Source organism: Podarcis filfolensis (assembly GCF_964270895.1).
Source record: "Podarcis filfolensis genome assembly, chromosome: 16".
Lineage (NCBI taxonomy): Eukaryota > Metazoa > Chordata > Lepidosauria > Squamata > Lacertidae > Podarcis > Podarcis filfolensis.
In genome coordinates this window covers 10,967,164-10,994,636 of record NC_139620.1, presented here as the reverse complement: position 1 = coordinate 10,994,636, position 27,473 = coordinate 10,967,164, and the positions used below count along the sequence as shown (strand labels likewise).

The 27,473-nt window shown below is 47.4% G+C and overlaps 1 protein-coding gene and 1 long non-coding RNA gene across 3 annotated transcripts in view; one reads left to right on the top strand and one right to left on the bottom strand.

Annotated features, from left to right (window-relative positions):
- Nucleotides 1–433: 433 nt before the first annotated feature.
- LOC310752035 overlaps nucleotides 434–27,473 on the top strand; it is a 71,267-nt gene continuing 44,227 nt past the window's right edge. Inside the window, exon 1 of the long non-coding RNA XR_014542811.1 lies at nucleotides 434–485. This is a non-coding gene — a long non-coding RNA (uncharacterized lncRNA). The remainder of the gene's footprint in view (nucleotides 486–27,473) is intronic.
- Nucleotides 4,826–26,875, bottom strand: LOC310751679 (uncharacterized protein). 2 transcript variants are annotated; one of them, XR_014542644.1, is made up of 5 exons: nucleotides 25,719–26,875; nucleotides 12,753–13,038; nucleotides 10,261–10,503; nucleotides 5,948–8,647; nucleotides 5,443–5,901 (listed from the first exon to the last, which is right to left on the bottom strand). XR_014542644.1 is itself a non-coding variant. In XM_083591123.1 (4 exons), exons 1-4 carry the CDS (start codon nucleotides 25,896–25,898, stop codon nucleotides 7,194–7,196), a joined length of 2,163 nt encoding a protein of 720 aa, XP_083447249.1. In that variant the 5' UTR covers nucleotides 25,899–26,875; the 3' UTR covers nucleotides 4,826–7,193. The 2 variants fall into 2 exon arrangements, 1 of the variants encoding a protein (XP_083447249.1); XM_083591123.1 differs by having other exon boundaries at nucleotides 4,826–8,647.

The following is a 27,473-nucleotide window of genomic DNA, read 5'->3' as shown; positions in this document are numbered from 1 at the left end:
GGGCCCAAAGTTTATTTATTTAACCCCCTCTTCCTCTTAAAACCCAGGGCAGCAAACACAAAAGCGACAAAGTAATCAAAACATATTTAAAAGCATGTAACATATTTAAAAATTGTGGTCAGCAGGATGGTGGAGGGTATGCATTATGCCTACTTTGCTATGTCATTGTTCTGCATTTCTTCATGTTGAAAGCCACCTTCAGCATTGTTTGAAAGGCGGCATATACCGTATTTTTTGCTCTATAAGACTCACTTTTTCCCTCCTAAAAAGTAAGGGGAAATGTGTGTGCGTCTTATGGAGCAAATGCAGGCTGCGCAGCTATCCCAGAAGCCAGAACAGCAAGAGGGATTGCTGCTTTCACTGCGCAGTGATACCCTCTTGCTGTTCTGGCTTCTGAGATTCAGAATATTTTTTTTTCTTGTTTTTCTCCTCCAAAAACTAGGTGCGTCTTGTGGTCTGGTACGTCTTATAGAGCGAAAAATACGGTAAATAAAATTATGTATCTACGTATGTATGTGATCGGTTCAGGGTGTGTACTGCTCAGCAGTATTTGGCTGTTTTGCCAAGATGCAGCAGAGAAACTGTTATGCACAGATCTCCACGATTATAATTTTATTAAAATAAAATTTTATTAAGGCAACTGGGGAGAATAGTGAGAAAAGCTCAACAACTTTGCCAATAAAAGCTCAACAACTTTAGTGTCCGGATTTTCACTTTTTGAAATATGGCAACCCTCACCCCCACACTGAAACCTGGAAGGTGTAGTTTGTTAAGGGTACCGAGAGTTGTGAGAAGACCCCTGCTCCTTTTACAGAGCTACAATTCTCACAGTGGTTTAACAATCAATCCCTTTTCCTGGGGGATTAAACACTGCTTAAGACCCTGAATAATGACTGAAGACATTCCTAAGCAGATACGGGCTTCTTAATAACAAATTCCATTGATTAAAATAGCTGTCTTAAGGAGGCCTGGGTATGACATTTTAGGCCAGGGGGCGGAACCAAATGCCTTCCGTCTCCTCATATACAGTACGTGACAAAAATATAACAATGAACTAAATCGAAGGCAGACAGAAGATTGAGCAGGATCTCCTGGGAGATTAATAGGTTATTGGTCAGAGGTTTCTGCTTCCTAAACGATTAACTATGGCTGTATACACACCATACATCTCCCCACCCCACCCCCCAAAAGTCTGGGAACTGTAGTTTACCCCTCACAGAACTACAATTCCCAACAGTCTTAGTAAAATAGTTCCCAGGATGCTCTGGGTGTGTACAATTTAAATGTAGTGTGTACACAGCAAAAAGTGTGTTTGTTTTCTAAACTGGGCTTGTTAGAACCACCAAACTAGTCAGTGAGTAGTCAAAAGGCAGTGTGGTGTAGTGGTTAGTGTCGGACTGAGACCAGAAGAGGGTTCAAGACCCCACTTGGCTAGGAAGCTCATGGGGCGGCCTTGGGCCAGTCACTGTCTCTTAGCCTAACCTACCTCACAGGGTTGTTGTGCAGGGATTAAATGAGCGAGAGAAGAACCGTGTACACTGTACACCCTGAGGTGGAAGGAAAATATGCAATAATTCAGTCACTCAGATGTAGACTTTTCTGTGTTTGGGGGTCACGAGGTGTATGGCTTATGGCTTATACAGCAGGGAGTAATCCGTTCTGCCCCTCAGCCACCCTGTTTTATCTGCCTCTGCCTCTATCCAGCCACAACTGTGGATCTGGTAGTGTTGGGTGGGGGTAAAAGGGTTAGTTATAAAAGGCAAGAGACCTAACAAGAACCCACGTGCCTGAACTAAGTACAGTGGTACCTTGGTTCTCAAACTTAATCCGTTCCGGAAGTCCGTTCCAAAACCAAGGCATGCTTTCCCATAGAAAGTAATGCAAAATGAATTAACCCGTTCCAGACTTTTAAAAAACAACCCCTAAAAAAACAACAGCAGTTTAACATGAATTTTACTATCTAACAAGACCACTGAGCCATAAAATAAAAGCAATTATCAATGTACTGTACTATAAAATAAATAAGACAATATTGTAGATGATAAACATGAAAATTTAATTATTTTCTTCCCTGTACTGATGATAGTCCTTGTTGGCAGGGGGGGCTGTTATCCATTTCCGCAGTCACACAATCAATAAATCAGTAGCTGAACTGGGTTCCACACAATCACAAAAACAAATTAACCGAAAAAGCCTCAAAAACAAAAATGCAAAATAGCAAAAACAAAAGCGCCAAACTTAATCAGTTCCGGAAGTCCGTTTGACTTCCGAAATGTTCGAAAACCAAGGCACAGCTTCTGATTGGTGCAGGCGCCCTGGAAACAATAGCCGACAACCACATTGGACGTTCAGCTTCCAAAAATTGTTCGAAAACTGGAACACTTACTTCTGGGTTTTCGGAGTTTGAGAACCAAGGCACCACTGTAGTTTATTATTTGCTGTCCTTTAAGACCATGTGGGCTGCCTCTCCCTTCCTAATGGTGCAGCCTGTTCTGCCTGAAAAGGCACTCTCACCTTATACTGCTTCTCTGCCTCATAATCCACCTGATAGGAAGCAAGTTTCTACCTGGTGAACCTTTCCTGATGCAATATAGTGGCTAACGCTTCATACTAAACCTTACTTTTAAAGTTAACCCCCCCCCGGACAAAAGAACCCTGGCGACTGCAGCTTTCTATAACTCCCAGCCCCCTTATCAAAAACTACAGCTCCCAAGGTTCTCTGAGGGTGGGAAATAACACTTTAAATATACACCCGCACTTCAGAAAGGCCCCAGTTCAAATTTCACCTCTGCCACTGACTCACTATGTGTTCATAGAAGAGTCACTCGCTGTCAGCCTCGGTCTTCTGGATCTGCATTATGGGGGGGGGGGAAATAATCTTACCGTATTTTTTGCTCCATAAGACGCACCTTTTTCCTCCTAAAAAGTAAGGGGAAATGTATGCACGTCTTATGGAGCGAGTGCATGGTCCCTGGAGCCGAATTGCCCAGGGGCAAAAAGCAGATCGTGCTTTTTTTTTTAAGAAATAGGGAAGGAGGTATTGAAACAAAGCCACTGAGCAGCTGATCAGTAAGCGATCAGGAGGGGAGATAAGGGACTCTAGTGATAAAGGAGGCTGCCTGGGAGGGGGGAGGTAAAGACAGCGAACTTGCAAGGAGAGGAGACAGGAAGATTAAGGCAATGAGGAGAGAAATTAGAAGAAAAGGAGGAGCAAAAAACTGCTCCAGCTAAGGAAAAGACACTAAGGCAAACAAGAGGGAAGGGGGTGTTGAAACAAAGCCGCTCAGCAGCTGATCGGCAAGGGATCGAGAGGGAGATAAGGGACTCTAGAGATAAAGGAGGCTGCCTGAGAGGAGGGAGGTAAAAGCACATGGATCCTCAGGATTTTTGCATTGGGTCACCCCAAATTCTCCATCAGATCACATAGCATGTCCATGGCTACAGCCTGCACCAAAAAAACCATGCATCCACTGTTTTGTGGGGCCAATGGCACAAAAACATGATTACAAAGCACGGATCCACATGGATTCTAAGATTTTTGCACTGGGCTACCCCAAACTCACCGTCAAATCACATATCATGTCTGTGGCCACAGCATGAACCACAAAAATCAAACATCCACTGTTTTGTTCAGAATCTTTTTTTTTGTTTTCCTCCTCTAAAAACTAGGTGCATCTTATGGTCAGGTGCATTTTATGGAGTGAAAAATACGGTGCTTCCAGGGTGTTGGTTAAGGATTACTGAGACAATGCATGCAAACTGCTTTGAGCCACTCAAGCTATTTGATGGGGTTTTTCTGTTGCTGGAAAATGCACATTCTGGGTTGGAAGGCTGCGGCAGGACCAGACAACAAGCTCCGGCTTGCCGAACCCCATCCCCCACCGTCTTGCAGCCTCCTTAATTACTATTATTAGCTGCACGGTGCCAGGAGGCACGCCGTAAACAGCAATTTGCTCAGCCTTTTCAAGGCATAACCAGGAGCACCGGCGTCGAGGAGGCAAAAATGTGTGCCTGGAAGGCAGGAGAAACCAGCTTGCTATATCCTACCTGCTTTTAGGCACTGAGCGGGGAGGGATTAATTATTGGAGGGATAATCTGGCATCCCCCCCTCTCCTTCCCCCCCTCCATTTTACAACCCAGGGCTTGGTGGGAACACACCTCTCTCAAGTGTGCATTGCAAAGCGTTGCAGTTCAAATATGAAAACACAGTGAGGTATGATCATAGATACCAGGGATAGGGGACTTTCACCGTCTGAAGGGCACATTATTCTCTGGAAATCAGTGGGGCAATGTTCCAATGGTGCAGAAGAGTGTCAAAGCCTACTATTTCTGCAGGAGACTCCCCTCTCCAGTGACCTACAACCACCCAAGGATGAAAGGGGAGCTTTTTATCCTGCGTACAGGGTTCCTTCATGACAGTCACAGTCAGTAAAGAGTTATTGATATACAGTGGTACCTCAGGTTAAGTACTTAATTCGTTCTGGAGGTCCGTACTTAACCTGAAACTGTTCTTAACCTGAAGCACCACTTTAGCTAATGGGGGCTCCTGCTGCTGCCGCCCCGCCGGAGCCCGATTTCTGTTCTCATCCTGAAGCAAAGTTCTTAACCTGAAGCACTATTTCTGGGTTAGCGGAGTCTGTAACCTGAAGCATATGTAACCTGAAGCGTTTGTAACCTGAGGTACCACTGTATATGGACAGAAAACATACTGGCATATATACTCAGCTGCTGCAAGACTTTGTAATAATGCTTCAGTAGGAAAACATCCTTAAATCTCCACATACTCCATTCATCCCACGTTCCCAAGACCAAGCAAGACGCCCAATTTCAAAATGCTCGTTTTTATTTTCTATCTTGATCTTAACATTTACATGTCGTGGGGAAATAAGGTTCACAGTTTCAAAGAGCAAGACGGATAAAAACAAAAGGACGACGTTAAAAAAGGCTACCTCGTTTTGAGTCTGCTTTGGGGAGACTTGGCCCTCCAGAAGTTGCTGAATTACAATCCCCATCTTCGTTGGCCATTTTTGCTAGGGCAGATGGGAGCTGTAGTTCAGAAACATCCAGACTGCCAAAGGCTACTCACCCATTTTAATTAAAGTTGGGGGGGGAGGCAGATGGGAGCACAGCCACCCCCTCCCTTTAAAGGTGGCAGCAGTACCAGACAGAAATATATAGGAAGACTTTTGGAAGCCTTTGGGGGCCAAAATGAAGAATTGGAGGGGGGGTAAAGGCCTTCTCTGTGCAGGGTTAGCTTGCACTAGGAATGGGGGGGGGGGCCCTGTGGCCTGCCTGTTGTTGTTGAACTTCAGGCCCCTGACCACTGGGCCCGACTACCGAAGGCTTACTTATTTCATTACAGTGGTACCTCAGGTTAAGAACTTAATTCGTGTTCTGGAGATCCGTTCTTAACCTGAAACTGTTCTTAATCTGAAGCACCACTTTAGCTAATGGGGCCTCCCGCTGCTGCTGTGCCGCTGGAGCACAATTTCTGTTCTCATCCTGAAGCAAAGTTCTTAACCCGAGGTACTATTTCTGGGTTAGCGGAGTCTGTAACCTGAAGCGTCTGTAACCTGAGGTACCACTGTATATCACTTTTTTCTCCAAGGAGCTCAAGATACTCCCCCCTCCTCACTGAATCCCCACAACAACCCTGTGAGGTAGGTTAGGCAGACTGAGGCAGTGACAGGCCTAAGATCACCCAGTGAGTTCCATGGTTGAGGGGGGATTCGAATCCTGCTCTCCCAGGTCTTAATCCGACACTCTAACCACGACACCACATCAGGTAGTGATATGAGAACTGGAGTCCATTGGCATCCAAAGTGCCACAACTCTGCATTATACCCTTACTGGAAAAGGAAGGCAATATAAAACCTTGAAGAAAAAGGCAAATTAATACCCCTTCAAAATCAGTGTTAGGCCCGCACGATTTGCAACCTGTTAAGACAGCTCCCTCCCCACCAGGGACACACGATGGACCCCTGCCAAGCCCCTCTTTGGTTTTCACCACCTGCTTCGAACTGCCAAAAAGAAAAATCCAGGACGGTGGGGGATGGTGGTCAGGGAATGGCTTTGTTGGGCAGGCTGTGAGTTCCTCAGGACAGGCTGCACATTTTATTTATTTAAATAATTTACATCCTGCCTTTTCTAAGCGTTGTACAAGAGAGATAAGAACATAAAGCAAGTTAAAATTAACCACAGAATCACGGGGCTGGGGAACCCCCTCGCAAACTGTGTGCTGAAATAGAAAAAGGTGTCACCAAGCGCTGGGAGTTCAACAGGGAGAGAGGGTGGTAGAACACAATTCGAATCGTGTGTCTGAGCCACGGGGAACCATGAAAAGCTCCCTCCTCCTCCTCAAATACCTCAGTAGTTGCCCAGGGATATAAGACATGGCCTGGATCCTAAAATAATAATAAAAATACTTATGGAGATCTGCATGCTTCCCCTACCATATTTGTGGTGGGTGGGAACCCAAGGCAAGGCGACACTTTTAAAGGACATTGGGGGTTGAAAACTCAGCATCTCTCTGACCCTTATATTGGCTAGGCTGCCAGACTACCATAACTCAAGGGTTTCAGCGGAAGCTGGTACATGAGGGCGGAGGCAATGCTGTCCCACTAACCTCAGTCTGCCCCTAGCCAGCCCCCACCTGCCTGCCTTGTTACATCCAGTCCAGGGGGTGGCACCGCCTGCCATTTTCCTCAGTCTCTGCGCTGCCCCTTTTACAACTCAGCAGGGGGCATGGGGACAAAACTAGAATGTGTTGGTTCTGCCTGCCACTGGCTCTCTGGCGCCACCTACTGTGGGGCTCCCTGCCTGCCACCCCATCAGTCCCAATGAGCAACAGCCACCACCAGGGTTAGGTGTGGCGGCTTCAAGGCCCCTCAATCCATTCTTAGGAAAACATTATCGAAGGAGACCTGGAGTTCCATGTCCATCTTTGGTTCTTGTTTAGGCCAGGGAGAAATCCTGAGGCATAAAGAGTTAATGTCCAAATTTAAGGATGTACGTAGCAATAAGGGTGCGGAAAAAACTTGGGAGACAACCCCCGTTGTCCAAGGGGATGGGGAAGCTTGTCTAGGAAGGTCAATCAAGAAGCCTCAAAAATGCTTAAGAAGCTTCTTCACTTTTTACCTCCTCCACTCACCCACCCAACACATCTTACAGCCCTTTTGAGGCGGAGGAAAGAGTCACTTGGTGGTCCTGGACCCCTTGAAGGAGCGTGACATCATTTTCTTGAGCTCCTTGAAGGAGCGGCTGCGCCGGAGCTTGAAGCTGCGGACTGGCAAGTCGGCAGAGTCCAATGTGGCCGCAGTGCGGGGCCACCTGTCCCCGAGCTGATGGAGGATCCAGTCTCCGTTCAGGCTGACGGCGCTTGTGGCATCCACCTCTCCAAGGCTGCCGCCGGCAAGTCCAGCCCGCTGCCGAGGCGGCAGGTCAAGATGGCTGCTGCCCAGGAAGCAAAACGACGTTGGCGAGTCAGAGGAAAAGGCAAGATGGCGGTTCAGCACTTGGGGTGGGTGGAAGGTGCTGGCTTTCAGCCGCTGCCGGCCGGGGGCTTTGCTGGAAATCTCCAAGACCGATGTCCATTTCGGCTTGACCGCTTTGCCTCTGCTGGCTTGTGGGTCGCTGTGGCAACCCAGCCCTGTGGCCGCGTGGACATTGATTTCCGAGCTGGCGCGGGCCCTGCTCCCCATGCGAGCAGATGGCCTACGGCGAAGGCTCAGCCTGCGTAGCAGTTCACGGGGGCTCAGCCAGCTTCTCTCGGTCGGCTTCTCCTGCCTCTCGGCTGCTTTCACCAACTCCCGCGAGGCATGTTTGCCTTTGTACAGCCTGTCAAAGTTTATAGCGGCCTGCGGCAACGAGGCCTCCTTTCTGAAGGGAACCTCGGCCTGGACAACATGACAACGGGCCACGTTGACCCAACCCAGGACCTCTCTCTCTGATCCGCCATGTTGCTTATTTGGGTAGGGGATGACGGAAGGTTCCGGATATGACAGGAGAGGATCAGGCAGGGACACCACCGACGGCTCGGTAGCCTTCACGAGGTTGGTGGTGCTGGACTGGACTGAGGCGATCTCCAGAAACAGAGTGAAATCCCCTTGGCTGTCCAAAACCCGCGAGTCCCGTGCCCCTTCGGAACCTTCTGGAGAACGCAGGTGCGAGCAGGTAGAGATGCGCCGCCGGATCTTCCACCCGGGCGCCGGTGCCAGGAGCTGGCTGGCACCCAGGACAGAACTGCAGACGGAGGACATTGACAAGCTCTTCTGATTCCCCGCCAGGTATCCGGACTCCGGCCTGCTGGCTGCGGAGCGGCACTTGTAACGCAGCACCAATTTGGCCACGTACTGGTCTAACCGGGCTCTCTGCTGCTCCTTGGAGCACGCGGCCACTCTCTTTGGGGAGCTGGTGCCAGGCTGCTCCAGGGGTCCCTCATCCAGATCCTCCTGAGACGAGCTCTGGGAGAGGCTGCTGGTGAAGAGGGGGCTCTGGAGAGCCACGGCATGCAAGGGGCTCGGGTAGTGGTAGATCTCGTTGGTGTTCCGGGAGACAAGGTCCGACTTGTACTGCAGCAGCTGGAGACTCGGGTTCTTTGGGAGTGGGAGGGACAAGTCTCCGAGGCCCAAGAGGAATTCAAGGTCACCTGCAGCAAGGGAACACAAGGGACTTATGGGTAACAGGAACCAACGACCGTAGGACGGGCAAGGTAGAAGATGGACTGTCTCTTTAACAGGGATTCAAGGCAGGCAGAAGCTACCTGGTTATAGCCAGCTAAGTTAGACTCACTAAAGACCCATTGCTATTAATGTTCTTAGCGTAGTCATACCTATCAATTTCAATGCTTCTATTTTCAGAAGACCTAGTATTGGGTATTGCCCACGTTCAAGCATTCTTTGAACTCACATGGGCATAAAACAGAGATGGGGAATCTGTAGTCATTCAGCAACATCTGAATTGCTGGCTGGTGCTGATGGAGTAAAACAAATTTAAAAGATGATATTTTGGGGTGGCACAAAGCTGTTTCTGCAACCCATGGTGGCAGAGTCCAGTTGCCCTGGGGGACGGGTACCATCTCATAACTAAAACATAACACCTGAGTTGAGTTTGCTTTTTTCCTCTTCCCCTTTTTCCTTGTGTGTCACGTCTTTTCAATTATTGTAACACTGAGAACAGGGTCTGCCTTATTACTGATCTTCATAAACCACTAAAGGTAAGGATGCTTCAAAAAGGAAGTAATAATAAAGAGAAAAACTTCCCGTTTATCAATTCAAACTGAAAGGGAGGAAGAAGGTTCTCAGGAAGCTGAACATAGAAGTCAGAATCACCTCATGGAACTGGGGGGGTCATAGGAAAGCTGTCTTATGGACAACATCCACACTATACACCTTAAGCACCATTATACCACTTTAACAGTCATGAGTTCCTAGGAGGTGTCATTTTTTTAAGGGTACTGAGAGTTCTTAAGATAAAGGTAAAGGGACCCCTGACCATTAGGTCCAGTCGTGGCAGACGCTGGGGTTGCGGCGCTCATCTCGCTTTATTGACAGAGGGAGCCAGCATACAGCTTCCGGGTCATGTGGCCAGCATGACTAAGCAGCTTCTGACGAACCAGAGCAGCGCATGGAAATGTTGTTTACCTTCCCGCCGGAGCGGTACCTATTTATCTACTTGCACTTTGACGTGCTTTCGAACTGCTAGGTTGGCAGGAGCAGGGACCGAACAACGGGAGCTTACCCCATTCAAACCGCCAACCTTCTGATCAGCAAGTCCTAGGCTCTGTGGTTTAACCCACAGAGCCACCCACATCCCTATTCCCTTCACAGAGCCACAATCCCCAGAATGGTTTAACAATCTTCCAGGGGAGCTCTGTGTGGGGAACAGGGGCCTCCTAACAACTCTCTACACCATTCACAAACTTCAGCTCCCAGAATTCTTTGGGGGAAAGCCAAGCTATTCCCCCAAAGGACTGTGTATCAAATTGCTCTATCTGTACAGTGTAAACATGGTCTCAGTTTATTCTAGCCCTACCTGGAGATGCCAGGGATTGAACCTGGGACCTTCCACATGCAAAACAGGTGCCCTACAACTGAGCTACACTCTTGCCCCAGACATGTGCAGCCCAGTCTGTGTCCTTTGTTGTACTCTCCCTCATTCCTCCCTTTTAACTCCTCTCTTGGTTGGAGCAGGGGAGAGAGGCTCAAGCACACAGCCGATCTGCAAAGCCTGAGAGTCCCTGTTCATGCAAGCGCGTCTCACCTGTCGACACAGGCCTCCTGCCGTCCGCGCCAGAGGCGTTTGCCAAGGTGAGACGCTGCAGCTGAAGGTCTAGGAGGCGGACAGCAGCCTCATCGGTAGAGCGCGGGCGGGAGAAGGTGGCCTCCCGCAGGCCTGGCAAGTGGGAGAGGGAGCCAATGCTGCAGCGGGAACCCCCAGGCCCATCGCTGTGGACGGAGGCACAGGAATCAGACAGGGAGCCCATCTCACTCGTCTCGTAAAACCCTGGAAAACACAGAGAAAGAAAATGCAGTGCTCTAGCCATGGTGGAAATTTGAGGTGGCAAAAATCTGGCCACATGTCCAAAAAGCAAACACAAAAAGTCTTGTTTACACAGAGGGAAATCAAGAAAAGTCACAGTTTATCCGGTCTAGTTTGACATTATTAAATATATGCATGCGGGAGCAGAGGCCTCAAATACGCCAGCCAGAAATACACATTTGTGGATCTCTTAATAGCTAAAAGTTTTGACACTCAAGATGAGTGACTGGTATCTTGGGAACTCTATGCTGCACACTATGAAACTTGGGAAGAGAGGCAGAATAAATCAGACTAACCCCTGGTTTTTGTTCTATATTTTATTTATTTTTACTTACCTTTGCTGCAATTCTGGGCATTTCTCTTATGTGTTTGTTATTTATTGTTTGCAGCCTTGTCTTTTACATTTTCAATAAAAATTAGTTAGTGAGGCACTCTGGACGGAAGTTTAATTGGATTTAAGGAAAAGGGATCAGATGTTTTCTGGGAGAAGGACTGGTGTGTCATAGGGATTGCGACCTGTGAGACCAGGAAGCGAAGTATTTGTGGAGATATAGGGATGCAATGCTCATAAATGAATCTTTGAGGTGCATGCTGTGACTGTGTCTAGTGGAGGGGGAGTCTTCTTTTTGGTCAGAAAATATTGTTTGCGTTAGCTTTGTTTCGGAAAAATCCTTAATATTTTCAGACATCCACCCACTTTTCCATTCCATTGCTCTGGTGCAAGGACTTAACAGATGGACAATGGAGGTGGATCCTGCAAACCCTTCTGGTTGCAGAGACTTGGGGTTGTGTCCAAATACTATTTCCACTCAGAGCAGAACTACAGAGGTTAACAGACATGATTAACATGTTCATTAAATTCAATGGGCCTACTAACTGAATATAACCTTTATATCTCAAGACTAAAAGGTTCATAATTATAAGCACCATGCTCTAATCAACTGCCCTTTCTACATTTGAACATACCATATTTTCCCCTCTATAACACGCAGATTTTTTCTCCTAAAAAGTAAGGGGAAATGTCTGTGCGTGTTATTGAGCGAATGTGTGGTCCCTGGAGCTGACTGTCCCAAGTACAGGGCAAAAATCAGGCAAAAATCATATCGCGCCGTCACTGAGGAGAGGAGGCTGCTGCTTTCCTGCATTCTGCCTCAGGGTCTTACTGCCCACCCTCTTCTGTTTCGCTACTGTGTTTGCTCAAACGGAAAAAAGAGCAGGCAAATCCCATCCCCTCCAGGCAAGCAGAGGGGAAAGCAGAGCATCCTTCCCTCTAATTCCTCTCCGTGGTGCTCCGGTGCTGCTGCTGCTGCGTCTAGGGACTCGCAGGCAGCGGAAAACATGCAGGAGAGAGAGAGAGAGAGGGCTGGCTTGGGGGGGGATTTTGCCTTCCTTTCCCCCCCCCCTTTAAACCCCTCTCTTGCATTCTTAGCCAGCTGCTTCTCCGCACACCCCTCCCGTGCTCCTTGTCCCTTCTATGTTTTTTCTTCCCTCCCCACTTAAAACGTGGTTACAAAGCACGGATCCACATGGATCCTCAGGATCTTTGCATTGGGTCACCCCAAATTCACCATCAGATCACATAGCAATGATCTGATGCAAAAACAGGGCTGCAATGGTGCAAAAACGTGGTTACAAAGCACGGATCCACATGGATCCTCAGGATCTTTGCATTGGGTCACCCCAGATTCACCATCAGATCACATAGCATGTCCATGGCTACAGCCTGCACCAAAAAAAATCACGCACCCACTGTTGCCTGGGGCTGCAATGGTGCAAAAACGTGGTTACAAAGCACAGATCGACATGGATTCTCAGGATTTTTGCATTGGGCTACCCTAAACTCACCGTCAAATCACATGTCTGTGGCCACAGCATGAAGCACAAAAATGATACATCCACTGTTTCATTCAGATTTTTTTTTCTTGTTTTCCTCCTCTAACAACTATGTGCGTGTTATGGTCAGGTGTGTGTTATTGAGCGAAAAATACGGTATGTATTGCATTCGTCAGTCTTGTTTGGATAGCTATTTGGACACATGAACTGCCTATATTAATATAAACATTTAAATCAGAACTGAGGGACAATTCTTATTGCTGATGTGAGCCAGCTGCCTGCATTTTCTTTCTTTTTTTCTGTTAAATTTACAATACAAATAAATCAAACAATCCACCAGGCAGGTAAATTCTTCCCTGCTGAACCTGGAGCAGGCATACCTGAGCTGGGCCTGGAGTCTGCCTCCAAGATTTCTTGGGTATCTCCCCCATTGATTCCAGCTTTCTTGGAGGAAAGGAGTTGCTCACTGACCATCCGCAACCCAAGGCATCCCTTCTCTGATCCGTCCCCCATGTGAGCACGGAGCACCCCGGGGTCTGCTTCAATGTTCTCTGATGAGCTGTAGGTGTGAGGCTCCTTTGGGGTCCCCAGCAGGTCCTCAGATTTGCTCCGGTCCAGCTTAGTGGTGGTGGGCAGTCGGTTATCGCCCAGGCTGCTTTGGTCCTCCTGTTTTTTGCAGGGGGGGGGGGGAAACAAGCAAGGGTTTTATGAGACAGAACAGCAGAGGAAAAAGGAAACGGCTGCTGATTTTATTATCAGGCCAAACTCAAAGTTTTGCTATTATCATATATGCCCACTTGACCACTTCGATTTGCGCAGCTGGCTCTTTCGCAAGTGCCACATGATCTCCATTCCACACTCATAAGGTATCAATCTTTCAGCATGGCAGAACCTGCAACCTGGAACTACATGCCCATTGACATTAGGCAGACATCTTTGTTGTACTGTATTTTTTTAATTTAGGCAGGCCTACCCATATATGTGAGGGACACGGGTGGCGCTGTGGTCTAAACCATTGAGCCTCTTGGGCTTGCTAATCAGAAGGTCGGCGGTACAATCCTCCACATTTTCTCCTGTGAGGTCGGGTTAGGCCCTGGCCCAAGGTCACCCAGTGAGCTTCATGGCTGAGTGGGGGTTCGAACTCTGGTCTCTCTCCAAAATCCTAGTCCGACACTCTAACCACTAGGCCACACTGGGCTCTTGGATTCCTCCACTGATGTCTATGTGCAACACCCACTTCTGTCTGCAGTTGTGAACCAGGACATGACGTATCCAGATAAATACGAAAAATGCAGAAGGGAACCTCATTCTTTGCTCCACTACCTTCAGCCATTCCATTCTCCTGTCCACCTGGGTTTCAGTCCTGCCCCCTCTCCAGTCGAGCCCTCAAGGGTCTATTCTTTGCCTGTTCCCCCCACATTTAAGGGTCTCTCCCTTCAATATTTTTAAGCATTTGTAAACCTCAAGGTTGATCCTTCTCTTTTGTGCGGTGGTAATTTTTCGCTACGGACGGAATGGAACTCTTCTCCCAGAGAGCGGAAATAGAAGGAAAGAGCCCCACGCTCTGTACACAGAGGTTTCTGATGCTTTTATCTTGCGACTGACAGATGTGTCCCTTCATTGGATTTGTCTAATCCCATTTTGCAAAAGCCAGCTAACCACCCTCAGGCTTTTCGGGGGGCCCCTCGCTAAGCCCCACGCTGGAACGTCTCCCTTCACCACCACACGACAGCAGGCCTGCAATAACAGAGGCCAATCTTCCTCGCCAGTCACCCTCTATGCTACCGCTTGAGAGAATCATGGCTTCCCCCAAATAATTCTGGGAAGTGCCGTTTGTTAAGGGTGCTGAGAGTTGGTAGGAAGTCTCTGTTCCTCTCTCAGTCTTCCCAGGATCAAATCAGAGCTCAGTGAGGAGAATTGGGGGGCTTTAAACAACTCCCAGCACCCTCAACCAGCTCCAGTTCCCAGGATTCTTTGGGGAGAAGCCTTGACTGTTTAAAGCGGTCTCATTGGAATACAGGCGGCAACCATTTTGTGTGTGTCTGATTGACGCGCGACTGCCGACAAATGGGTTGTTTTGGATCTGGAGGAGGGCGGAACAGGGGCAGAACATGGTGGGCTTATGCGCGCGCCGCCGACACGTTCAGGGGCCAGGTACAGAACCCGCAGACAAAATGGCTGCCACCTGTATAAGAAGTTGTCCTACAGCAAATCAAACTTTGGGCCCATTTATGGCAGGGACTGAACCCTATAGTAAGAGTAAACTCATTCGCTATCAGCTAATGCTTACGTAGTCAAAAAAAGTGTGACTTTTGCAAAAATAAAAAAGGGGGGGGAGAGACAGATAGCAGCAGGCTTGGGGAAACCCCAAGGTTTCTCAAAGTACAAACAAATCTTTAGATAAAAAAAGCACCCTAGGGGAAGGGGAAAACCCCAAAGTAGCTTAAAAGGCAGCTGAGAATGCTCAGCTGGACACAGAGTCTCCACTCAGCAACAAAGCTCACTGGGTGGACCTGGGCAGGGTGAACAATGGAATGGAGTATCCTGAAACAGGGCATGGCTGGCACCCTACACAGTTCTCTGTAAACCCTTAAGACGTTTTATTTACAGTGTGCACATTTGGATGGCCACCTGTCAGGGATTCTTCATCTGCAACTCCTGCACTGCAGGGAATCAGACCAGATGACCCCTGGGGGGGGGGTCCCTTCCAAATCTTAGGTTCCAAAGGCAAGCTGACAGTAAGGCCTGACTCCAAAACCGAAGGTATTAACCGGTGCAGAAAGCCAAGAGGAAGCAAACATGCTGCAGCTTATCTACTAACCTACCCTGCCTGTCCCTCCAGACTGCACCTGGGCCGGATTCCAAGATTTATTGATCTCCGTGGGGCGTTGGAGGGGTAAAAGTTGCAACATGCCTACGGAGTTTTCCCCCTCCCCACCCCACAACAGTTAAGACAGCTGCTTCACGCAAGGAAAGGGGGAGCGGGGAAGAGTCCCATTTGCTGAGCCAGCAGGAATGAAACACGAACAGGAGAAGGGGGATGGTCTATCCTCCTCCTCTTTCTTCTCCTAAAGCCAGGCAGCTGTCGCCATTGTCTTGGGGCCTCCTGGCTACCCATTGAAATGGCAAGCGAGACGGCCGGACGCACGTGCCATGTGGTGGGTGCATGGCGTGTGTGGCTGGCAGAGGGAAGCAGCCGTTCCTCTGGGCTTAGGCCCCCAAAGCTAACAGGGCCCAGGTTGGGGCTGCCATTTTGTCCACATTAATTCATTACCACCCCCAAATCCGCCCCGTCGGTGGAGCGAGATGCAATGTTTTGTTTTCTGCATCAAATTTTTGGTTGCCTCTTTTCCCCAAAAAATCAAGTTAATGTGACTGACATTATACAAATTTGCACATTGAAACCAGCGTTTAAGAGAAAACGAAGACAAAATCCAAACGGCAGTCTTGCTTTCAGAAGGTGGCTTTAAAACATCCCGCCAGCTCAAGGAGGCTGCAAGTGATTAGAAGCCAAAAACCTGGCGAAAAAGGTATGTAAAGATGGCACCGGGCGAGCCTCCCCAGGGTGAGCATTCCACAAGTGGGGAGCCACCACTGAAAAGGCCCACTTTGGTTTTGCCACCCTCTGGACCTCCCTTGGAGTAGGCACACAGAGAAAGGCCTCAGATGACGACAGCCCTGACATCTCTGTGAAGGCCAGACACGCTTGTAATTCTCAAGAAGGAAACTGTTGCAAAGAAGACTCTCTTTTGTGTGTTTACGTCATTTTTAAATTGAAATTTAACATTCACTAATAAAGAAACAACCCAAATGCTTGTTTCGAGACTGCTATAACATTTTGGTTATATAGTTCACCCAGGAATAATAATCAATTATAGAATTGTATTTATTATTCCAAAAAGGCTGCTGAGAAGATGGGCTCAGGTAGGGATATAAGATCAGTGTTAGAAACTCAGAGATGTATAAACTAGGCATCAAATGGCTCCTTAAACCAGAGTTACAGTCACCAAAATGTCTAGTTGCCATTTTTGGACCAGACGGCTCAAAAGTCGTATTTTTCAATACAATGTTTTGGTTCCTGAAATTCATTCTGATTGTGCAGAGAAAATATAATGGATAGAATTCTACAGGATGGGGCATTTTTGTGTGTGAAAACAGTCTGGATTCAAGGATCCCCATGCAGGAATCTCCAGATGGTGGAGACGTCAGGCGCCAATGGCGTCCAGGCATCTTCACTTGGTCAAAAGTGGCCAGAAGCCAGGTGCAAAATTCACCTGGCGAATTTCAAGTGCTGGAGAAGATTATCCGCTCTTTAAAAAGAAATATCTCACTAAGAGTTCAGCAGCCCCCCAAAACAGTCAGAGCTACAGCTGCCCATAAAAACTTCTGTTCCCCAAAGCATAAAATTTTGTGAAATTATGATAGTCTCATTAACACCAATGCCACACTATTAGCATTACACATCGCGCAGGGATGAGGTGAAACCTGTGGCACGCCTGGTGCTGTTGGACTACAACTCCCATGAACCTCATCCACTGGTCATGCAGTCTGGCTGGGGCTTGTGGGAGTTGCAGCCCACAAACATCTGGAGAGCTGCATGTTCTCTCCTTCACAGAGCAGTGTTTCACTAGGACTTGGCCCCCCACTCTTCAACAAAGCTCACTGGGTGATCTTGGGGTCATTCATTTCCTCTCAGCTTAACCTCCCTTACCGGGTTGTTGTGGGGATTCAGTGAGAAGGGAGAAAACCATGTAGGCCACTTTGAGCTCCTTGGAGAAGGCAGCGGGATATAAATGCAATACAAAAATAAAAATAGTAAGAAAAAGTGTTCGATCAGACCCAAGGTTCATCTAAACCAGCAAATCCTAATTCTACAGTGGCCACCCAGCTGCTTCTGTGGAAAGCTCACAAGCAAGGCAAGAAGGCAAATACATTCCCTTGCTGTCTCTCCCTGCCATTAGGTAATCCGAGATATATTCCCCCTGCACTTGGAGGTTCCAGTCTTTGCCGGCTAATGGACAATGGCAGACAGAGCCCTTCGCTGGTTTTCTGGTTTTCTAATCCTTTTATTTTGATTTTAAAGCCAGCTAAGCCAGTATCTACCACCACATGTTCCGGCAACACATTCCATAAATTAAGAACGTGCTGTGCGGACAAAACGCTTCTTTGCACATTGAGCAAATGTCAGCCTTTTTTTGTGCATGACTTAAAACAGGCAAACCCGCCTTATACTGTTTTTTTAAAAAGTCTTTTGTTTACCTTCATGAGAACTTTGTGAACTGGATCGATGTTGTTCTCACTTTAGAGATAAGGAGAGCCGAGGCCGACAGATGAGAGCCAGAACAGTATTTTAAAAACTACTGTGTGGAGTACTGGTTAGAGCGTCAGGGCTTGGGAGAAAGAGACCAGGGTTCAAATCCCCATTCAGCCGCAAAGCATGCTGGGTGACCTTGCACCTGTCAGCCAAAACCTACCTCACAGGGGGGTTGTGAGGATTAAATGAGATGGAGAACTCCTTGGAGAAAAAAGTGGGATAGACATGCCATAATAAATAAATGCAAAGTTCTGTTGGTTAACCAAGAGACGTGTGGTGAATGCGGTGGAAGTCTTTTGTAGTATTTTAACTAGGATTTATATATTGTAATGTCTGAAATATGAATTTGGAATAATTGATTGTGAAAAGTATTTTTTCTCTTCATTCTTTTTCTTGTTTCTTTTGTCTTTCTTCATTTCTAGTCTGCATTCTGGAAAATTGTGTAGATAAATGTTTTTATGTATGGTTATGTGTTGTTTCTATTTCTTTTTTCTATTCAATTTTTTTGGCAACATTTAATAAAAAATAAAAACCGTATTTTTCGCTCTATAAGACGCACCAGACCACACAAGACGAACCTAGTTTTTGGAGGAGGAAAACAAGAAAAAAAATATTCTGAATCTCAGAAGCCAGAACAGCAAGAGGGATCTCTGCGCAGTGAAAGCAGCAATCCCTCTCGTTTTACTGGCTTCTGTGATAGCTGTGCAGCCTGCATTCGCCTTATAAGACGTACACACATTTCCCCTTACTTTTTTAGGAGGGAAAAAGTGAGTCTTATAGAGCAATAATTACAGTAAATGCAAAGTTCTGATCAGTCTTCACTATAGCCCTCGATTCTGGGCAGGAATGATGGAGGCCCAAGTTTGCAAAACACGGCACGCCCAGGCTCAATCCCTAGTTATCCCCAGGTAGGATAGGGGGAATGACTCCCAGCCTCAAACCCAGGCGAGAGCCTCTGCCAACCAGTGCAGACATTCCTGAGCTAGATGGACCAAAGGCCCGATCTCATGCCACCCTCGGCTGACATGCCACCCTTCCTCGCCTAGCCTGGAAGATAACGCTGTTTGCCCACGATTAGGTCACTGGGTGTACGCAGCGGCCTCTCCCTGCTACGGGTGGAGCTCCCCGCAGGCGGCTGCCATCTGTCCATTTGACCAAGAGCTCGTTCTCCCATAAAATAAAGCGAGCTGTTTAAGAGGGGTGTGTCGGCATGCAGCAGGGAGAAAGAAGAGGGCTCGAAAGACAAATCAGCTATCAGGCCATTAGCATTTCTCTCCCCTCCCCCCATAAAACAATAACAGAAGGCTTCTTCACACAACACCATTGAGCAAAGATAGAAGCTGTGTCTATGGAACAGCTAAGTGCACAGAGCATCTGCTTTGCATGAAGAAGGTCCCACGTTCCCTATTTTCTAGGGACAGTCATGGATTTACAGACGCCATCCCGGTTTCTGATTCGATCCCAGAACGTCCTGCTTTTCCTAAGGATGTCTCTATTTTCATCGGAGAAGTGTTGGGGGGGTATGTCAGTATAAAAAAGCAGCATCGTTTGTACACATGCCTGCAGCTTTCCCTGCTGAATGAAGAAGTCTCTGCCATGGGCATCCCATTTTGTATCGCTTTTAAACTCATCTCCTGTTATTTCTTCCCCTACTGTTTTGTAACTGCTTTTACTCTTATTTTCTACCCTGCCTTGGAACCTATGTGGAAAGCAATCACTTATTATTGACCATTTATACACCCCTGAATTTCAAATGTCTCTTAGTAAAAAGTTTCTGAACAATAGGATAAAGAGAAAAATCAGTTTGAGCTATAAAATCAGAATTCAGTTATTATGCCTGCTGATTATTATTATTTTTTAAAGTCTTCAGCAGCAGCAGCTGGAAGTTCAACAGGGAAGGGGCCCTTGTCTGACCTCAAGTGCAATGGAGTTCCATAAAGCTGGACCCAAGATACTGAGCAAACAGGTCCTGGGGGGTACGAACAGCTCCTGATAATAACATTTAAAAAGTTAACTCTGCCACATTAAATGTGCATTCTGTAGTTGACCTTTTTTGGTAACGTTTCATTTTGAAATCTTTAAGATAATATTTTAGTTTCCTGTTCATCGTGTTGCTTTGATTGTATACTTTACTCTCTTCACTAATGCTGGATTGTTTTATTTGATGTTTTAATGTAGGTTGCAAACTGCTTTATGGTTTTTTCTTAATACAGAAATAATAATAATAATAGGTCCTCCATATTAAAAAAAACTGACTCCGATATTAAAAGATAAATAAAATAGCATGTCAGGAAGAAGCAGCCTCAGTCCTGATATGCCAAATGTTTTCTCTTCAGGGAGCTGGAGTTTTTTTAAAAAAGAAATTAAAAAATAGTAGTAATAGGTGCCAATTTAAACAGGCAACACCCCTCCACCTATAGTCTAAAAGCTGTGCAGTCAATGTGCGATTTTGTTTCTCACATGAGTCAGCCCTACATGGGCTGCTTAGGAGGAGCCACAGCTCAATTAAGAGGGCGCCTGCTTTGCATCCAGAAGTTTCCAGGTTCAATTCCTGGCTTTTCCACTTAGAAGAGCCCCAGGAAGCTGGATTGGGAAAGGGCTTCTGCCCCTCAGAGGAGGCAGTGCTGACTCCTGACAATTAGATTCTCAATAAAGTGGTATTGCTTTAGTGCAAGCTCATTGTAGCAAAAGCACCTTGCTTGAACCATGTGCGCCCTTCCCAGAATGCATTTAGCATGCTCTTCCCAGAATCCCCTGCAAGACACACAATGGTTCTGCAGCGGGTCGAGACAACGCACATTTAGGGTCTTCCTGAACGCAGGAGAAGAATGGAAACTCAGAGCGACAGGAAGAAGAAATGTGCATCAGTGAGACTCTCGCCAGGTGGTTCAGGTCTACAAATCTGAGCAAAAACAAGGAAGCTGGAGGAGAGGGAGAGAGGGACAGACACTGTTCCCTCCAGGTGGCAGATGTGCCAAGCAGGAAGTCACCGCCGTGAACAGCAGGTGCTTTGTTTTGCTCTGCTCTCTCACCCCACCCTACGCAGGCAGGGGGAATGGCCGGCCTACGCCCACAGCTGGCAAGCCAAACCACAAGGCAAACCCCACCTGCCAGGACTCCCAGCACGGGGAGGACCTCTGCAGCAACAGCTGCTACCGGCGTGAGACAAAGAGGAGCCTGGAAAACCAAGAGGGTTCGCCAGTGCTGTTTCTAGCCCACATTCCCTGAATCATTATTTTATTTTATTCCGAGACTGCAGGAAAAGAGATCTCATTTACAAAGGAGGCGCTCCACTCCAGACACAGGCAGGCTCTGACCACATCCTAACACCCAGAAGTCAGTTTGTTTTTTAATTTTAATAACAAATGACCCTCTTGGTGAGACTTGCGAGATGCACTATTGTAGGGGCAAATCCACACCAGACAAATTCTAATACAGTACCACTTTAACAGTCATTGTCCCCCTCCCACCCCAAGAATTCTGGGAAGTGTAGTTTGTTAAGGATGCGGAGAGTCATTAGGACAGGCATGGCCAAACTTGGCCCTCCAGCTGTTTGGGGACTACAATTCCCATCTTCCCTGACCACTGGTCCTGTTAGCTAGGGATGATGGGAGTTGTAGTCCCAAAACATCTGGAGGGCCAAGTTTGGCCATGCCTGCATTAGGAAATCCCCTGCAGAACAACATTTCCCAGCACCCTTAAATTACATTCCTCAGGATTCGTTGTGGAAACCATAGCTGTTAAAGTGGTATAAGGCTGCTTTGAATTCATGGTGAGCATGTGGCCTCGGTACCAACAGTCTCCTGCTCTGTCTGCAAGATGACACTCTTGTCCTTGTACTCTTGAGCTGCCATCAATCAGAGCAGGCAAGTGTAGTCTATTGTGGGAGAGAGGGTTACTTCTTTGATATGCTTTTGTCTATTTATTTGTGCCTTTATCCTATATTTTTATCTTGTGAACCACACCAAGATCTTACGATGAAGGGCGGTATATAAAATAAATAATAAGTAAAATAAAATTACTAGATCAGTGCTTCCCAAACTTGGGTCTCCATCTGGTTTTGAACTACAATTCCCATCATCCCTGACCACCAGTCCTGCTAACTAGGAATGATGGGAGTTGTAGTCCAAAAACAACTGGAGACCCAAGTTTGGGAAAACACTGGACTTGATGGGGGGGGGGGAAAACTATCTCCTGGTCTATCACAGCTTCCTGTGTTATCCAATTTAATTCATCCCAGAAGGAGCACCAGCTTCCTAATTTTGCACTTACAATTGGCAATGCTGATCAAAGATCCCCATTCACAGACTATAGTAGTCACCAAAACATGATGTGGAATGTGAACAAGGATGAATAGCAAGGATGATTCAAGAGAGAGAGAAAACAGTCAGAAAATGAAAGTGACATTTCCTGGCATATTTATAGATGCCTCATCAACAGGCCGTAGTCTCAGCTTGTGCAAGCTTTCAAGAGAGGCAGAACACTTCATCAGACCAATGTCAAGGTGTTCTGTGCTGGCATATTCTTCTCTGCAACTAGTCCAGCTGCTAATTTACCAAAATTCATTCATTTGCCAAAATTGCCAAAAGCTTCCCGAAACACCTTGCTCAGACCAGAGAGAAAAAGCAGAGCTAACAATTCGGCAGAAACCTTTTTGTACGCAATATAAAACGGGAAGCTAGTTACTGGGTACGTCTTTGATGCAAAACTGGTAGGGCAACTCCATACAGGGAAAATCCAGAAGAGGAGCATGCAAACTTTCAAGCAACACGCCAGCCTTTGTTGGTCAGTTAATAACAACTGTTTCCTCAGTGGCCCAGCTGTCCGAGTTTCGATGCAGCAACCCCCCCCCCCCCCGGCTAGCAAATTCTTTCAGAACAAGGAAGGATGAATCGCAGAAAAGCAAAAACACCCCCCCCCCAACCTGCTTAGCCATTCAGGATCCGAACAGTGGATTCCTTGCTGCCGACGCCACCATCACAGGTGGATACCGATGGGCGGATTCCAAAACACGTGTGTGGTTGCAACAACAGAACCTGGGCGCTATTCCAGACAAACATGCAAGAGTTTGACATTGCACATATTTGGTGTAAACATTCTGCCCTGTGCAAGATTCAGCACACAAGACGTGGGGTCCTGCCAGAATCACGCCATTTCCCCCAAAACATCGCCACAGACTCTCCCCTTCTCGTCATTTGAACACATTGCTCCCTTCTATAGTTCCCATTCCTTCAACCTTCCCAGACTACCACCCTCTCTTCTTGTTCCTCTATTCAAGAGCTCCTCTCCTGCATTCATTAAACATCTGCCACGTCAGCAAGCCTTACTTATTTACTTCCCCAAGCTCACACACCTGCCTGATCTTCCTAGTTTCTGCCACAGCCCTTCTGAATCCAGCCTTCCCTGAGGTCAAGGCACCTGGACGGTACAAACCAAATCTTTCTGTCTCCAAATCAACCCCACTCCCATTATCCCCCAAGACATACACCCTATCCCAATTGCTGACTTCCCAAGCTCCTCGGGGCAGGGACCAATCTTCCTCAGGTTTTGTTTTTTAACTCGGCAAAGTACCATAAATCTCTAAATCATTATTTGGAATATGTTTCCCTGCAAAAAGCTCCAAGCAATGAACAGGTGTTGCCAGCTGAAGTTAGACTGCTCTTTTTTAAAAAAAGAACAACCACATCTCTATGCCCAACATAGCTTTGGACTCTCTTTCAGCTAAGGTAGAGGTTGGGAACTTGATGCACGGGGGGCCGGCCCTCTAGGCCTCTCTGTCTGGCCCTTGGGACTCTTCCATGTCCTTCACCAGCCCTGGGCTGGATGTTCCTTGAGCATCTGTGCCTGACTGGAATGGGTCTCCCAACTGCGATAATGCCTCCTGCTTACCTGAAGTGAAGAGGAGCTGGATGCATAAATCTCTGACTTTCCTGTAGCCCCACCCACACCTCACAAGTAGCCCCCAGCAGGTTGCCAACCCACCCGCAAATTAAGGCCTAAGTTACTTTTCCTGAAGTGGTCTCAAGTATGTCCTTTAAGCAACAACACACAGAAGTGCATTTCTGTATCAGGCCCACCTAGGCCCAAAGCTCTTTCTAAAAAATCCTTACAACAGTGGTGCAGCCAAGCAGCTTTAGACTCTAAACCAGGCATCTCCAACCTTCGGCCCTCCAGATGTTTTGGACTACAACTCCCATGATCCCTGACCACTGGTCCTGTTAGCCAGGGATCATGGGACTTGTAGGCCACAACATCTGGAGGGCCGCAGGTTGGGGATGCCTGCTCTAAACATAATGGATACAGGGCTTCTTTAGGTCTGATGATTTCACTTTCTTCAAAATGGGCTACATTTCTGAAAAATTTACCAGTGTGGTTGAGAAACCTCGAGGTCGATCAGAAAAGGATCCTTTACCAATTTATTGATTGATTTCCCTATATTCAATATGTTCCAATCAAGCAAGGAAACCTCCTCACACACATGGCTAGTTCTGGAGAGAGGATAATTTCAGTATTTTCAACTTGTGTTATTTACCGGTACATTGTTTGGAAATGTGTGGAATACTTCGGATTCTGTACTTGTTTATATGTTGTGTGTGTGTTTATATGTTCATTCTGTTATTGGTTGTTGTTATATAAAAGCTAATTTTAAAAATGGGGGCTGCTCTACTTTGTTTGGGGCCCCTCCTGCTCACCCCACCCCAAAGTCTTCCCCCGAAAGGTATCACTGCCCAACAACCAGCAAGCAAGCTACTCCCCCCACCTCAAAACTAGAAAGCCAACTTTACTCAAATGCATTTTACCCGCTGTGAATCGCTGAAGAGTCAAGGCACAACCCATCACAGAAGTGCCTCCCCAAAGGCCCACATTTTGTCTACTCAGACGCAAGTCTCACTGTGTGCAATTTATCATGTGCAGATTTACACTTTGCCTTTCCAGAAAATACCTAAACTGCCTTCCCATGTGTGTCGAAACAGACAAAATATAATAAAAAAGCAAGTCCGGCAATGAGCTCGTCGTAAACAGCCTTTTAAAACAAACCCTGTAAAGCCCTGTTTAGTGGGGGAAATGTCGTAGTTCGGCAAGAAGAGCATCTTGCCTTGTATGCAGAATCAGAGTTGGAATGGGCTGCAAGGGTCATCCAGTCGAAACCCCTGTAATGCACGAATCTTTTGCCCAACACGAAGCTCAAACCCACAACCCTCAAACTAAGAGTCTCATGCTCTACTGACAGCTATCCTGCCCCTTCACTCCCCACTTGAACACACACACCCCAAGTCGCTGCTTGACAGTGTTTACAATGCAGACTAATGCTCCGACTTGGTACACTTCCCCCTAAGTTAAGTGTGTGCAGGACTGCAGCATTGCAATCAGATACAGAAATGCCTTTGAACTGAGTGGGACTCTGGCTGCAAACACATCATACCTTTACAGCAGTCCTCCCCCCAGAATACTTGGAATTGTAGTTTAAGGGTGCTGGGCTGGGAATTGTAGCTCTGCAACGGGTCAACTACAACAGATTACATACCTTGAGGCACATGTGGTATAATTATATATAATGCATACAGTATAATTATATATAATGGATAGCCTGGGATGGGGCTATCTGATTGCAATCCTTTGCACACTGGCTTAGGGTAGATCAGTTTAAAAGCCTGCACTGGAAACCTAGCAAGCTAAGCCCCTCCTGGCCATATCTACCCCAGCCTGTAAGTTTACTCCTGAGTAAGCATGCCTAGCAGCGAGCATTTAGGAGTCTGGCATAGCTTTCCTTTTGTTCTAAGATATGCACCCTATTCTTTCTTCCTTTTTTAAAGTTTTGGCATATATATATTTTTTTAATGTTGCACTTTGTTGTACCCATCGGCTGGCTTTGAATCGCAAGTTATGTGAATTAGTGGATTCTCATTTTTGTAGACCGCCCTGAACTCTTTGGTGCAAAAAGCAGTTAAAGGGCATTTTAAGCAAACTTTCCCCACGATTTTCTCCCCGCTCCCCTCAGATCTCTCTCTCTTTCACACACACATACACACACCTGTTGCGTCTCGCCATCTCTCCGGCTTCCTTCCAGAGCGCGTTCCACCGTCTCCCTTTGTGTCTCCCGCAGGAGATCCAGCTCGAAGATCCCGGCCAGGCTGGCTTGGAGGCGCTCCCCGATCCGCAGCCGCTCGTTCCCGGACCACAGCGACGGGGGCACTGCTCTGCGGCCGGCCATGGCCCCCCCGAGACGCGGCTTTCTAAATCCCCGGACTCCTGTCCCTTTTGGAGAGATCGCCTCTCATGCGCCCGCAGCTTTGGGAGGGGGGAGCGAGGAGCGGTAGATCCCTACTAGAGGCAAGGATCGGAGGGGCCACCGCAATTTGGGGGGATCGAGGAAGGGGGGGATCGCAAGCAAAGCAGCGCCAGAAGCTTGTCGCGGGGGAGGGAAGCACCGGATTCGCACGCGCCGGAGCGCGCCACCAACTCCAGGGCGCGCAAGGCGACGCCGGACTCGGACGATCGCAAAGAAGCGACCCGCAGTTCAGACAAAGGGGAAGGTTTTGAAAGTGTCACGTGGAGACAGGTTGCCTTCTCTCTCTCTCTCTCTCTCTCTCTCTCTCCTCCCCCTTTCCCTCCCAATCAACTTGCCGGTTTCCGATTGGCCCGATCGAGTGGTAGGAGGGGAGGGGACCCGCGCGCCCACGCCGGACGCCAACATTTTCAAAGAGCCAAAAGTTCGGAAAGTTTCTGGCTCGGTTTTGAAAAGGACGCCAGATGGCCCCCAACTCAGTTGCAATGCTATGCTATGCACGCTTCAGCCCGGGAGCAGGAGGCCCATGGAATTCAGTAGCGCTTGCTTCTTTTAGAAGGCACGAGGATGAAAAAAAGGCCCGCTTACCGAGGTGGTTTTACCGCCTCTCCCCCTCCCCAAATAAGATTTATTAATAGTATATACAGATAATCCCCTTCACGGATCACTGCCTATCCATTCTTAAGGAAATCAGCCCTGAGTGCTCACTTGAAGGACAGATCCTGAAGCTGAGGGTCCAATACTTTGGCCACCTCATGAGAAGAGAAGACTCCCTGGAAAAGACCCTGATGTTGGGAAAGATGGAGGGCACAAGGAGAAGGGGACGACAGAGGACGAGATGGTTGGACAGTGTTCTCAAAGCTACCAGCATGAGTCTGACCAACTGAGGGAGGCAGTGGAAGACAGGAGTGCCTGGCGTGCTCTGGTCCATGGGGTCACGAAGAGGCGGACACGACTAAACAACAATATACCGATAATATGCTTTATATTATCTGTTGGTAATAAATATTAATTATTGGTTTTATTTTTTGCAGTAATTATTAATCAGTGTCATTATTAACAACTAAACGGTCATTATTAATCATCATTCCTACACTCTGCCTGGTGCTTTGCAGAATACAAAGAGATTCCTGCCCACAGGAACTTCAGACGATTCCTAAACAATCAGCAGCAGGGATGGGGAGACAGGGAAAACTAGAGTGGATATTACAGATAAATATGTTTATTTTCGTCCCAACAGCCTCTCCACTCTTGCTGTGTAGCCTTCTTGTAACAATAGCAACGGAGATCAACAGCAATGGGGACCAGCCACTTCATTATAGGTTCTGATCAAGTTCAGTATATTTAAAAAGAAAATAAAAATAAGTTCATTTAAGTTCATACACGGATCAGCCAAGTGTTCTGAGCCATAGCTGCCCATGTGTGGCTGGAAGAGTGCAAGTGTCCTGTCCTTTAACTGCAAAAGAGATGAAAGTACACCAGGTGTTTTTTTAATTCATC

Bases quoted from the DNA above. Each gene is read 5' to 3' on its own strand.
- LOC310751679 (XM_083591123.1), bottom strand. From the start codon at position 25,898: ATGGCCGGCCGCAGAGCAGTGCCCCCGTCGCTGTGGTCCGGGAACGAG. The intron at 13,039-25,718 runs GTGTGTGTATGT...TGCAAAAAACAG, and splicing joins GAGATGGCGAGACGCAACAG to GAGGACCAAAGCAGCCTGGG. The intron at 8,648-10,260 runs GTGAGACGCGCT...CCCTTGCTGCAG, and splicing joins CAGGAGGCCTGTGTCGACAG to GTGACCTTGAATTCCTCTTG.